This window comes from Salvelinus alpinus, chromosome 1 (genome assembly GCF_045679555.1).
Source record: "Salvelinus alpinus chromosome 1, SLU_Salpinus.1, whole genome shotgun sequence".
NCBI lineage: Eukaryota > Metazoa > Chordata > Actinopteri > Salmoniformes > Salmonidae > Salvelinus > Salvelinus alpinus.
This window is the reverse complement of record NC_092086.1, coordinates 56,501,014-56,514,400: the sequence shown is the minus strand read 5'-3', so window position 1 is coordinate 56,514,400 and position 13,387 is coordinate 56,501,014. Positions and strand designations below refer to the sequence as shown.

The window sequence follows — 13,387 nt, the reverse complement described above, 5'->3', positions numbered from 1 at the left end:
GTGGGAACTCCTTCAAGACTGTTGGAAAAGCATTCCAGGTGAAGCTGGTTGAGAGAATGCCAAGAGTGTTCAAAGATGTCATCAAGGCAAAGGGTGGCTACTTTGAAGAATGAAAATATAATTGGTTACTACATGATTCCAAATGTGTTATTTCATAGTTTTGATGTCTTCACTATTATTCTACAATGTATAAATAAAGAAAAACCCTTAAAGTAGCGATTGATGGTTTTTGTGACTGCACTTGAAGAAACTTTAAAAGTTCTTGAAAATGTCTATTGACTGACCGTTATGTCTTCAAGTAATGATGGACTGTCGTTTCTCTTTGCTCATTTGAGCTTTTTCTTGCCATAATAAGGACTTGGTCTTTTACCAAATAGAGCTATCTTCTATATACCACCACATCCTTGTCACAACACAACTGATTGGCTCAAATGCATTAAGAAGGAAAGAAATTCCACAAATTTACTTTTAACAAGGCACACCTGTTAATTGAAATGCATTCCAGGTGACTACCTCATGAAGCTGGTTGAGAGAATGCCAAGAGTGTGCAAAGATGTCATCAAGGCAAATGGTGGCTACTCTGAAGAATGTAAAATATAATTGGTTACTACATGATTCCAAATGTGTTATTTCATAGTTTTGATGTCTTCACTATTATTCTACAATGTAAAAATAAAGAAAAACCCTTAAAGTAGGTGTGTCAACTTTTCACTGGTTCTGTACCTACTTACTTATCTGTCTACCTACCTGCCTACATGCCTTCCTAGCTACAGCACTTACTTACTGCACAGGAATTCCTCCAAGAAGGTCTTCACTCACCAGGCTGTGATAGGAGTTCCAGTAAGTCAGGACAGGATTTTATTGCACCGCCACCATGGAGCTAAGTCCAAAGTCCACTATGGAGCACAGTCCAATAGTGAGTCCTTAGACAGACAGCAGAGGTCCTGCTGTGGCTGCCTGCCTCTCTGTCTGTCTGTCTGTCTGGGCTCCTGCTCCCTCGGGCTATGAGGAACTAGTTAGGGTGATTTAGGCTATCCCCTCTTTCAAAATGTATGTACCTCAGGGCCACTTCCATGCGGACCAGGGCCAGGCCCTATGCCAGGTCCAGCCTCTGGATCTGTTGTCTTCGGAGGGATCGTCGACATGTGAGTACTGCTACTGACCTGGACTGGTAATCTTGCTTGTACTGTTATTACGGTTGCTGTTACCGACCTGGACTATAACTGCTTCTGTTACTGTTACTGTTCTAGCTGCCTCTCAAGCTACTAGGTGCCTCTCAGAATGTTTTGTTTGTTTGTGACACGAAAGGTGTGATCATATAGCCTGATGGTGCAGTTCAGCGTTTTCCAAACTCGGTCCTGGGGACCCCAAGGGGGTGCACCTTTTAGTATTTTTCTCTAGCACTACACAGGTGATTCAAGTAATCAAAATGTAATCAAAATATGCACCCCCATTGGGTCCCCGGGACCGGATTTGGGAAACGCTGGTCCAGCCTATTTGTGCTTCGGCCAACTCCTCTCTCTGTTCGTTCATTGTCAAGTCAAACATGTATGGCATTACAAGGAAAGAAGAGTTGGATACAGATATCCAGTGTGGAACCAGGCTAGTGGTCACAGTACTTTGATATATCAGTTGAATGTAGGGTGTGAAGACAGCTTCAGGGAGAGGGAACTTTCTTTTAAATCGTTCACTACTTATCAGATATGGACATTGGTGAATTTCCTCTTAATATCGTCATTTCCATTGCCAAACGTAGTTTCTTATTGTCCAAATCTGTTCATTCAATAAAAACATGGTCAATATGAATTACGTAAGTGTCACAGTAAGACAGTTCAGTGTATAGTTTTAGCCTATCAATCTGAGTGATAAGAATATAACACAATGGCTGTTCAGAGGCCGCCGCCTCTCATTTACTGAAGAATAAACCAGGGCCGTGTTCATAAAGCATCTCATAGTAGGAGTGCTGTTCTGGGATCAGTTTGGTTTCGCCTTTTAAATCATAATGAATAACGAGGGACCAGCACTCCTACTCTGTGATGCTTTGTGAATTCAGACTCAGATCGATTAACAAGTATAAGTACAAGAACTTGACTTGACTACTAACTTAGGCCTAGATTCAATCCGGACCGCAGAAGATCCGCGTTATAGCGTGATTGACGTTTAAAGGTAATTTCTGATTGAGCCAACTGACTTATGCAGTGTTTACCGTGATGCGGTCTCTACGAAACACTGAAGCATTGCCTTTAAAATCAGATTGAATCTAGCCTTTAGTCAGACCTTGGTCGTCCACTTAATAACAAGCAGACACACAGAGGTCTCTTTAATCCCTGCCATTAGCCAATGCATGACACCCCAACACCTTGTGGACCCCAGGAAGAGTAGCTGCTGCATGTGAAACAGCTAATGGGGATCCTAAACCGCTAAACCTTCCCCACTCCCCAGCTCAGGAGCTAAAGACCGAGCCAGAGACCAGGCCAGATCAGGCGGAGGTCTGTCCAGTCTGTGGAGACAAAGTGTCTGGCTACCACTATGGGCTGCTCACCTGCGAGAGCTGCAAGGTAATGTGGGCCCAGCGTGATCGACGACACACTTCTTTTCAATGACACACTTGTTTCAAATAGTATTGGGATGATTTTGTTGACTGTTACATTGAGCCTGCCTGGAGTGGCAGATGGGATGTTGTTGTTTTTCCTTACTTTTGGGACTATTTAATTTGTTCTATTACACCAGGCCAGCTCAGTCGAGCAGCTACATGAAACCAATAGTATTTTTATTTAACCTCTCTATCGTAGATCTAAGTGATTTCATTGTTTCCTTTGAGACATAACAAGGCACACAAAACGGCATCCTAGCAGCAGCTTGATTCAGCTCTGTCCCCCCCTCGCTCTGTCTCCCTGTCTATCTCCTCTCCCTCTCTATCTGCAGGGTTTCTTCAAGCGTTCGGTGCAGAACAACAAGCGTTACACCTGTGCAGAGAGACAGAGCTGTCCCATGAACCCCTCCCAGAGGAAACGCTGCCCCTACTGCCGTTTCCAGAAGTGCCTGGCCGTGGGCATGAAGAGAGAGGGTACGGCACTCACTCATTCACTCACATGCACGTGCACACACACACTTAAACCAAATGCATACACCCACACTCAAACACATGCATACACACACCTAAACAATCAATGTGTGTCCTCAAAACAATCCTTGAGACCCAGCACAGGACAGACCTGTGGGACTCAGGAAGCATTTAAAGCAGGGATGGGCAACTAGTGAGCCCCTTTTGAAGGCCCTCTGATCAATCCAGAGCTCCCGAGTGGCGCAGCGGTCTAAGGCACTGCATCTCAGTGCTAGAGGCGTCACCACAGACCCCCTGGTATGAGTCCAGGCTGTATCACAACCGGCCGTGATTGGGAGTCCCATAGGGCGGCGCACAAATGGCCCAGCGTCGTCCGGGTTTGGCCGGTGTAGGCCGTCATTGTAATTAAGAATTTGTTTGTAACTGACTTGCCTTAGTTAAATAAAGGTTAAATTTACAACATCAACAAACAAAAATATGCTGCGAGCAACTGCGGCCCCCACCCCCTGATGAGTTCAGATTTTGAGGCTCCCACCCCCATCAAAGTTGCCCATCCCTGATATACAGGTAACTGCCAGCATAAGGGACACCAACATAAAGTGTCTTAATAGGGCATTGGGCCAACACAATCCAGAAAAGCTTCAATGCACCTTGGCATAGAGTCTATAAGTGTCTGGAATTATATTGGAGGGATGCGAGACTTCTTCCAAGAGAAATTCCATAATTTGGTGTTTTGTTGATGGTGGTGGAAAACACTGTCTCAGGCACCGCTCCAGAATCTCCCATAAGTGTTCAACTGGGTTGGGATCTGGTCACTGAGACGGCCATGGCATATGGCTTACATTGTTTTCATGCTCATCAAACCATTCAGTGACCACTCCTGCCCTGTGGATTGTCATCTTATGGGGGCATGGCCATGGTAGCCAAAGTGGCCAAAATAATGGCCTGCCCAGAATTATTATATATGACCGTAAGCATGATGGGATGTTAATTGCTTTATTCATTAATTCAGGAAACACACCTGTGTGAAAGCACCGGCTTTCAATATAATTTATCACTCATGTACTGAAATGTTCCCATTATGTGTACCTGTGGAAATCTCCTCTGCTAGCTTGCATAATGCCTTACCTTTACTTCCATTGACACCCTTCCATGTTCTGCTCCCTCATATGACTTATCTGTGGACTCATAAACCAGAACTGAATCAGATAGTGTACACTAAAACATGCTGACATCAGACCTGGGTTCAAGTAGTATTGGTTTGTCTTTTCAAATCCTTTTGCTGAGTTTGATTGAGCTTACCCGGCAGTGCTGGCACAATGGGAGTTGGAACCATTCAAATATTCCCCGAACATATGCAATCCCTGCCCACTGAGCCCTCCTGGCAGGATTGTTACTCCTGTTACTCTCTCTTCATTTGTTATAGTGTCAGTACATTCATTCACATGTAACTTTAAAAATATATAGTTTTAATGTACTCATGTTACTCTCTTCATTATAGTGTCATTATACTCGTACCTCCACTGTATGTTACTCTCTGGTCCTACAGCGGTAAGGGCAGACCGAATGAGAGGTGGCCGGAACAAGTTTGGCCCTCTGTATCGACGAGACAGGCAGATGAAACAGCAGAGAGGGGTCTACCACCACCAGCAGCACAACACCACCTCCTACAGGATCAAACTGGAAAGTGCACAAACGCACCAGCCTTCCGTTTCAAACAACATTCACCTGATGTCCAGTCACACATCGGCACCCCTGCCCTCTGACAATTTCCACCAATCGCAGGCCTACCCCTCTAATATGGGCCATTCAGAGCTCCCCCCCATGCTTCTGGATTGCACCATGAACCGGGACAGGAGGGCTCTAGCTCCTCCCCCGTCCCTGGCTTACCCTGAACTGTACCACCGTTCCTTCCATGGAGGGGGATCAGGATACCACCAGGAGAAAAGTGAGATGATGCCTTACAGCTACGGCCCGGCACCTCCAACCCCGCCCACGCCTAACGGGTTACTCACCCCACTCACCACGCCCACAACTACCCTGAGCTCAACCCCGACCTTAACCTCCACGTTGACTGCTCCCTCACCTAGCTTCCTGGCCCAGCTTCTGGAGGGTGAGCCGGATGAGCGCCAGCTGTGTGCCAAGGTGCTGGCCAGCCTGCAGAGAGAGCAGGCAAGCCGTGGGAAACACGACCGCCTCAACACCTTCAGTATCATGTGTAAAATGGCCGACCAGACTTTGTTTGGGCTCGTGGAATGGGCCAGGAACAGTGCTCTCTTCAAGGAGCTCAAGGTCATACACACACACACAACAAAAATTATTCTCATAGAAAACAATGGGACACTTTCAATTCACTTCCTGAATCGACCGCGTTGAGAGGTGAACTGACCTGTGTGTGGTCCTGGTGGTTACTCCTTTAGGTGGAGGACCAGATGGTGCTGCTGCAGAGCTGTTGGAGTGAGCTGCTGGTGCTGGATCACCTGTGTCGACAGGTGGCCTACAGCAGAGAAGGCTGCATCTATCTGGTCACAGGACAACAGGTAGCTATCACCTCCAATCCCTGTCCTCCTTCCCGTCCTCCTCGTGGTCGTCCTTGTACTTGTTCTCATGCTCGTCCTCATCCTCTTCCTCACAATTTCCATCTCCTCCTCCTCCTCAATTAGCTCATACTATAATGCATTGCCTGAATAATACAATAGGGCCGAAAGTCCCAACTAGTTTGAACGTCCTGTGTAGTCTGAAGAGTGGTGTGGAGCCTTCCTCTCACACTATGTCACTTGAGTATCTTACCTAGTTATTTTCAGATGATATCGTTTTGCTCTTTTGTAGCTTTGGCAACTATGTGTGTGTGCAATTGGCATGCTGACTACAGGAAATTCCATCCAATGGGTCTGGATGGTGTCAAGTCTGGAGGTCCTAAATATTCCTGTCTCTCTGATGCAGATTGAGGTATCGAACATCCTGACCCAGGCAGGGGTCACTCTGACCAGTCTGGTGTCAAGGACTCAGGACCTGGTGGTTAAACTCAAGGCCCTCCACATGGACACACAGGAGTTTGTGTGCCTCAAATACCTGGTCCTCTTCAACCCTGGTGAGTCCTCCAGTCCTTCTGAATGTTACTTTGCTCTGATGTACCTCTGCTGTAGGTATCTGGTTTTGGTCCCTGGTTGACTGATTCTCAGCCAAGGAATCTCCACTGGAAACGGACAACTTGATTGGGTTTTTGTATTAGACAATCTCATAGTAAACACTTCCCAATTGTTCAAACTGTCTTTTCCACACTGCAGACGTGAAGTCAGTTTGGATAGTCCCCTACAAATGGTTTATAGATGTTCAACTAACTATGCACTAACTGTCTCTACCTGTCCTTCTCGACCCTGCAGATGTGAAGTCGGTGCAGGACCGCGGGCAGGTGGAGCGGACCCAGGAAAGGGTGAACCACACCCTGATGGACCACACCCTCTACACCCACCCGGGTCACACCGACAAGTTTGGCCAACTGCTGCTACGGCTTCCTGAGGTTCGCAGCATCAGCCTGCAGGTGGAGGAGTATCTGTACCAGCGCCACCTACTGGGTGATCTGCCCTGCAACTCATTGCTCACAGAGATGCTGCACGCTAAACACAGCTGAATACCGCCTTGCCCTGCTAACAGAGAATGCTTTACAACACCCTGGGACTGTCCCAAATGGCAACCTATTCCCTACATGGTGTACTACTTTTAACCAGGCTCCCATAGAGCTCTGGTCAAAAGTAGTGCACTATATACTGTAGTGAATAGGGTGGCATTTGGGACGTTTAACCCTGTTCCACTCAGAGATGCTGATTGCTATGCACTTCTGAACAACTACCTGCTGGAAGGGTGCCTGTTGGACTTGGCTGGTGGGCTCCCTCTCTTCACCTGGGTTGTGTTAATTTGGCACAGGGAGGGAGTACCTGGACTTGTCCAATAAAAATACGTGTTTTTGTATTCCATTGTAAAACATTTTTGCCAAGGTGTAGCATGGTAAACTAGACCAAGGGGTCTGTTCAATAGGGCACATCGTAGCAAAACATTTTGCAACGGAAAGCAAACAGGACAAATATAGGTATTACCTCCCTGTTTCACTGCATTTCAAAACATTTTCTCCATACTGAACATCACCCTGATGCCCAGGACTTGTTCAACTGCCAATGAGCCTGTTATGTCCACCAAGATTGTAATCTTTGCTCAAAGGTAGACATTGTCCCAAAGCACAGATCTGAGATCAGGGCCCAGTTTTTCAAAAGTTACCTATCTGCATAGAATTAATAAAATTGGAGAATCATTGACTTGAATGGGGACTCCGGTTCTATATATTCTTTCTTTGCATTTACTCCTATCCGATAGCTGAAATCCATTTTTCAAAAACTGGACCCAATGACTCTAACGCCAATCCTAACCATTAAGGGGATAAGACATTAACATCTGATCCAGGGCCTGTGGTTAATAACAACATCCACCTGCTTTCAGACGAGTTTGAGTAATGTAATACTTATCTCCAATTGATCATTTGTTTGAAACCCTGAGTTAACTAGTCAGTATTCAGTCAGATGGGAGTAGGAACCAAAACACTGCTATATGCTTTCTCCTCTTCTCCTGTACACACATTATGCAGACGACATATACATATCATTTGACAAGACAATGTTGTGTATCGTTTTTATCTGTCAGATAAAATCTGGAGTAAAGCATGTCATCCCTTTACCACAAGACCTGTTTGAAATAAACAAGCAGAGGCGTCACGTGCCCCCTCAGATTTGTCCTGTACATTTTATTCTTTTTTTGTTCCTTCTCTGTAATGCTACTCGCCACTTAGCAATTGTTGAAGTTGGCTTTGGGAACCTATCTGGGCTTGCTAATCTCATAACTAGCTACCAAGAAGCCATTTCAGGATATCAATCAAGTCAGAGTGTCTAGCTTAGCTGGCATGCCTGTTGACAAGGTTGGTAGGCTTTAGAAAAGCAATAACTAAATGTACTGAATAAGATTCACATTCCTTTAATCTTGTACCCAGATTTGAGTATATTTCGTTTTAAAATAACCACTCAGGAGGTTTGACTGCTCAAGAGGTATATGCATTGATATCCCAATTTTTTGTGGGGTGTTGACGCCAATTAAGCATAATGATTATGGTTCTAGATTGCAGGAAAAATACATTTCAGCTGTTTGAAAAATGCTAAATTCGCCAACTTCCAGACGGGGGACCTAGCCCACCTCAACCATCCGTAAGCCATGCTCCCTCAAATTTTACCCCTGAAAACAAGAATTGTGGAAGCATCAAGTGTGTGTATAAGCATGAATGCGCTCAACCTATACTTTCATTTCCTCACACACTTTTTTGTTGACATGGGCCATAGAGGGTACGCGTTTCAGTTACACACATACCAGTTAGCTAGTCCTAGTGCAACGCTGACAGTATGAAGCGAGAGGAAAAAGACTATGAAAAGGAAAGAAATTCCCTCAAACTTTAAAAACGTGGAACCGATAGGCAACGTAACTAAACTTTAAAAAGGTTTTATAAGGCCTCCATACGAAATATGCTTTAGAAATCATTTAAGGACATACCATTCTGTATACATAAAGGGTGGAAAAAGAGCTGTCACGTTTAGAAAAGCATTATGTTAGAACACATTTTAATATAGTACAAATCAGCTTCTAAATGGATTCGTGAAGCACCTACTGTATGTAGCCCTATAAATGGGTTTATGAAGGCTTTGTTAAGCCTTTAAAGTTGTTCATTTAAGGTGGGTCCAGAAACACTAAGAATGAGCATGACATAAATGAAAGGGGTAATGGTGATTTTTAAAAGGATTTTATTAGCCTGGTCCAGTTATCTGTAATCATGAACAATTTTGCGAGAGGAACACAAATACTCTGCCCACATCGACACGGTGGTAACAGAGCAAAATAAAAAAGACTACATACAGGACATGTCTTCTATGAAATGAACATCTGAATCACCACTTTAAATGGAGAAAAAAATAAAATCATAATAATCATAATAGAATCTTGAAACTAAAAAATCCTTCTAATCTTTACCCAACAAACACACCTTGGGGTTACATGACTGACTTACTGTCTACAGGAGAATTGCACAGAATCCAGTTATAGGTTGACTATCTCATACGTACTCTCCTTTACAAACACCAACACAGTCACACACGTCCACTCATCTCACACTCCTTGCCATACACACTGAACATACAAACCCATTGTCAAACCTTTTAGAGAGACCAAAAAATCTATCAGATCTCCATTTGAAATCTCAGTCAAAACGACAGGAACGTGATGTTGTTATTGGGAGGCAGTTTGTGATGTGAAACAAGACAGGAGAGATGGCAGCTGATTGGCTGGCTGGCCTACATCAGCTGATATAGTGCTAAATGAAGACAAGAGGGGATCAGAACCCACTAGTGCCTACAGGTTAGACCAGAAACACAGGTTGTGTTCCAAATGGTACCCTATGGGGTCAAGGCTTACCCAAAACCCCAAATACTGTAGTACCACACCATACCCTGCAGCGGGACCGAATTAGGGCTGATACAGTCCCGATTATCCTTCATTCACAGGTAACATGTGTGTGTGTGATCTCAAATGACATAGCTTGTTCATTTTTGTCCTTCTGGGTTTATTTCTCAGATTTGTGGAGAGTTCGCTAAGTCTCTGTTGTCAGACAGTTTTTCTACTCATTCACTCGCTCTTTCACTCACTGGCGCACTCTTCTCTCAGACACACGCACACCTCGCTAATGGTAAAGCAGCAGGCTAGCTTATTCATAGTTCAACTTGTTTGTACAAATCAAGGTCAAAACTGAAAGTAATTAGCAATAAACAGCATTCATATATATTAAATTGTCATTCATTTTCGTTTCTTTTTCTCTTTCCACACAATGTGAATCCTGGGTAATGCTAAACAGAGTATAAAGTCCTCCTTCATTTTTTTCCAGTTTCATTCATCAAGATAATAATGTACAACGGTATAACGCTATTTTCATTCCACCTCTCGTACTGAAATAGGAAATAAAGCAAGTAAAGGGGGTGTGGATTAGTTCTCATTTCTGCTCACGAAGGCCGAAGCGATTCACTCAGCACAACATGTCAAAAGTAGTGGTGTAAAAAAAAAAACATCCAGATGTCTAGAGCTGAAGTAGAGTTGGAGCTGGGCGGAGTCCTTCATACCGCTCTGACTGACAGGCACGGCAGCCAGTCAAGAGTGCTAGAGCCCTCGGTGGACCCGCCCAATACAGTACCTCCCAGTCCTCGACTGGCCAACGAAAACACACCCGGGGGAGCCGAGTGGTTCGGGTGCGCCCTACATTCATGAGAGAGCAGTTTGCTAAGTCGGATTTCTTTCAGGGTGGGTTCTTCTGTCCCGTCTGCAGGGAGAGGCAGCAGACGGGAGGAGAAAGAGTCCTGGAATTAAAGAAGAAAGAAGGTCAGATTAAAGAAAGAGAAAAGAGAGAGAGAGAAAGAGAGGGAGGGAGATTGCGGGTCTGACCCCCATGTTCTGTTCAGAGAGCTGCGGCAGTGTGTGCGAGATGTTCCCTCTCGCGCTCACCACCAAGTGCTTAAGGTCACAATGGATGACTGTGGACGGGGTTAGTCAAGGGGAGGCAGTGGGAAAGCAGTAGGAGGCTGGGGGAGCCAGGCCCAGTACGGTGGGAAGAAGCCCTGTTCATTCTTGTCCTATCACAACATTATTATTTTACAATCTAGGTAGATCAGGCTGGGGGGGGGGGGGGGGGGGGGGGCAATCAGAGGCCCCTACGGGGTGTAGTGTGTGACAGACAGGGCCCTATGAATGGCTTTAGTAGTAGTGATTATCTGTAGCTGGCCCCCTTGTCACATGACATGTACAAATGTCCCCCATACACTGAGCTGATGAGGGTCATATTCATTGGTGCACACCGTAGCAAAACATATTGCAACGAAAAACAAGCGTTTCTTATTGGACACATTCAGGTAGTCCCTCCCTGTTTTGGTCCGTTTGCTTCCTAGTGAATACGACCCAGGTTGGTCTTAAAGGGGCAGAGACCATCTGGTTGGACAGGCTTAAAGGGGCAGGCGGTTTATACATGTCTGACACCAGTGTCATTTATTCCTTTCAGATCCTTCCGGCGGTCTACCTGACCAGCCTACTGAACCAAAACAGTCCCCAAATCAACAGCCAACACTGGACCAAACCAATATAAGAGAAAGGAGGGGGGAGGAGGGGGTGGGGGTTGACTGGGGGAAGAGGGGCCCCTGATTTACATATGTCCACCTTCTTCCTCCCCCTGCCCACCACCTCCTCCATCATTGAGATGTTCTCATTATTTGGGGGTGCCCAGCTTCTTGGGGGTGCCCGGGCGCTTGCTCTGCCACAGGTGCCCGGGGATGGTGAAGGCATCGACGCTCATGGACATGGTTTTGGACGGGATGGTGGTGAACTGTTTGCGGTCCGAACTATACTTGTAGATGGACTCCACCATGGCGGGGCTGATGACGCGAGGCCCGATGCCCGTTAGGCGCACCATCTCCTCGGTCTCTGGGTTCATGGTGTAGACGGCCCGGAACTGACAGCTGGAGTCACGGAAGAGGATGAGGAAGTGGTTGGCCTGGCATTTCTCCATCTCCTGAACCATAGAAGGAGAGGGGGAGATAAAAAACAATGTTAAAAACGCTTTAACAATGACACAATTCAATACATTCAATACGAATCCACATTAGAAAGAGTGAGAGAGCTTTGCCAATGTAAACATATGTTTCCCATGCCAATAAAGCCCTTTGAATTTAATTGAGAGAGAGAGAGAGTCCCCTAAGCAAGCTGGTCCGAGGGCTCTGTTCACAAACACACCCACAGAGCCCCAGGACAACAACACAATTAGACCCAACCAAATCATGAGAATACAAAAAGATAATTACTTGACACTTTGGAAAGAATTAACAAAAAAACAGTGCAAACTACAATGCCATTTGGCCCTAACCAGAGAGTACTCAGTGGCAGAATACCTGACCACTGTAAATTACCCCAAATTAAGTAAAGCTTTGAATATGTACAGACTCAGTGAGCATAGCCTTGCTATTGAGAAAGGTCGCTGTAGGCAGACCTGGCTCTCAAGAGAAGACAGGCTATGTGCACAGTGCCTACAAAATGAGGTGGAAACTGAGCTGCACTTCCTAACCTCATGCCAAATGTATGACCATATTAGAGACATATTTTCCTCAGATTACACACACACACAAAGAACTTGAAAACAAATCCAATTTTGATAAACTCTCATATCTACTGGGTGAAATACCACAGTGTGCCGTCACAGCAGCAAGGTTTGTGACCTGTTGCCACAAAAAAAGGGCAACCAGTGAAGAACAAACGCCATTGTAAAAACAACCCATATTGATGTTTATTTATTTTCCCCTTTGTACTTTAACTATTTGCACATCGTTACAACGCTGTATACATACATAATATGAAATGTCTTTATTCTTTTGGAACTTGTGTGAGTGTAATAGTTACTGTTCACCTTTTGCTTATCCATTTCACTTGCTTTGGCAATGTAAACATTTGTTTCCCATCCAATAAAGCCCTTTGAACTGAACTGAGAGAGAGGAGGTGAACGGGACATAAACAGTGGCAGTGTGGAGGCTCCAACCAGGTAGACTGACAGCCAATCCAGCCTAGCGGAGGTTAGCAAGGTTGTTGATTTAAAGGCCTCTAACAGGGGTTGTTGTTCGCATCCCAAATGGCACCCCTATTCACTTTGTAGTGCCCTATAGACCCTGGTCAAAAGTAGTGGACTATAATGGAATATGGTGGTGCCATTTGAGATGCACACATTTATTTAAAAGGATCTAAGTGGAGTTGTTGATTTATAGAGTTCTGACCTCTACAATCTTGTTTTTCTGAGGTTCGTTGACCTTGCCAGCAAGGCAGCAGCGGGAGATGGCGTTGTGGATGATGAACTTGTTGGACTTGAAGCTGGGCTCCTTGTACAGCTTGGGCCCTGGAAGCCAACACAAATATCACAAACACAAATCAAACACAAAAACAACACATCTACACAAATCAACAAAATCAATACAAATAGCATGCCATAGATCAAAGAACAAGTACGTTCCCATATGAGCTTTCTGTTAATATGTGATGGATTAGTTCAAACAGATACAGTTGAAGTCAGAAGTTTACATACACCTTAGCCAAATACATTTAAACTCAGTTTTTCACAATTCCTGACATTTAATCCTAGTAAAAATTCCCTGTCTTAGGTCAGTTAGGATCAGCACTTCATTTTAAGAATGTGAAATGTCAGAATAATAGTAAAGA

At 45.0% G+C, this 13,387-nt stretch overlaps 2 protein-coding genes across 4 annotated transcripts in view; one reads left to right on the top strand and one right to left on the bottom strand.

Annotated features, from left to right (window-relative positions):
• Window positions 1-902: 902 nt before the first annotated feature.
• nr5a5 (nuclear receptor subfamily 5, group A, member 5) lies at window positions 903-7,839 on the top strand. The gene is made up of 7 exons (XM_071411008.1): window positions 903-1,145; window positions 2,443-2,558; window positions 2,926-3,067; window positions 4,614-5,356; window positions 5,485-5,604; window positions 6,008-6,155; window positions 6,448-7,839. The coding sequence occupies exons 1-7, from the start codon at window positions 1,049-1,051 to the stop codon at window positions 6,693-6,695; spliced, it is 1,614 nt and encodes a 537-aa protein (XP_071267109.1). The 5' UTR covers window positions 903-1,048; the 3' UTR covers window positions 6,696-7,839.
• Window positions 7,840-8,881: 1,042 nt separating this feature from the next.
• The window catches only part of camsap3 (calmodulin regulated spectrin-associated protein family, member 3), a 59,421-nt gene continuing 54,915 nt past the window's right edge, over window positions 8,882-13,387 (bottom strand). For all 3 annotated transcript variants that reach the window (XM_071410978.1, XM_071410996.1, XM_071410987.1), the window contains 2 exons: window positions 12,949-13,067; window positions 8,882-11,699 (listed from right to left, as the gene is read on the bottom strand). In XM_071410978.1, coding sequence (XP_071267079.1) covers window positions 11,397-11,699; window positions 12,949-13,067 — 422 coding nt within the window. In that variant the 3' untranslated portion in view covers window positions 8,882-11,396. The remainder of the gene's footprint in view (window positions 11,700-12,948; window positions 13,068-13,387) is intronic.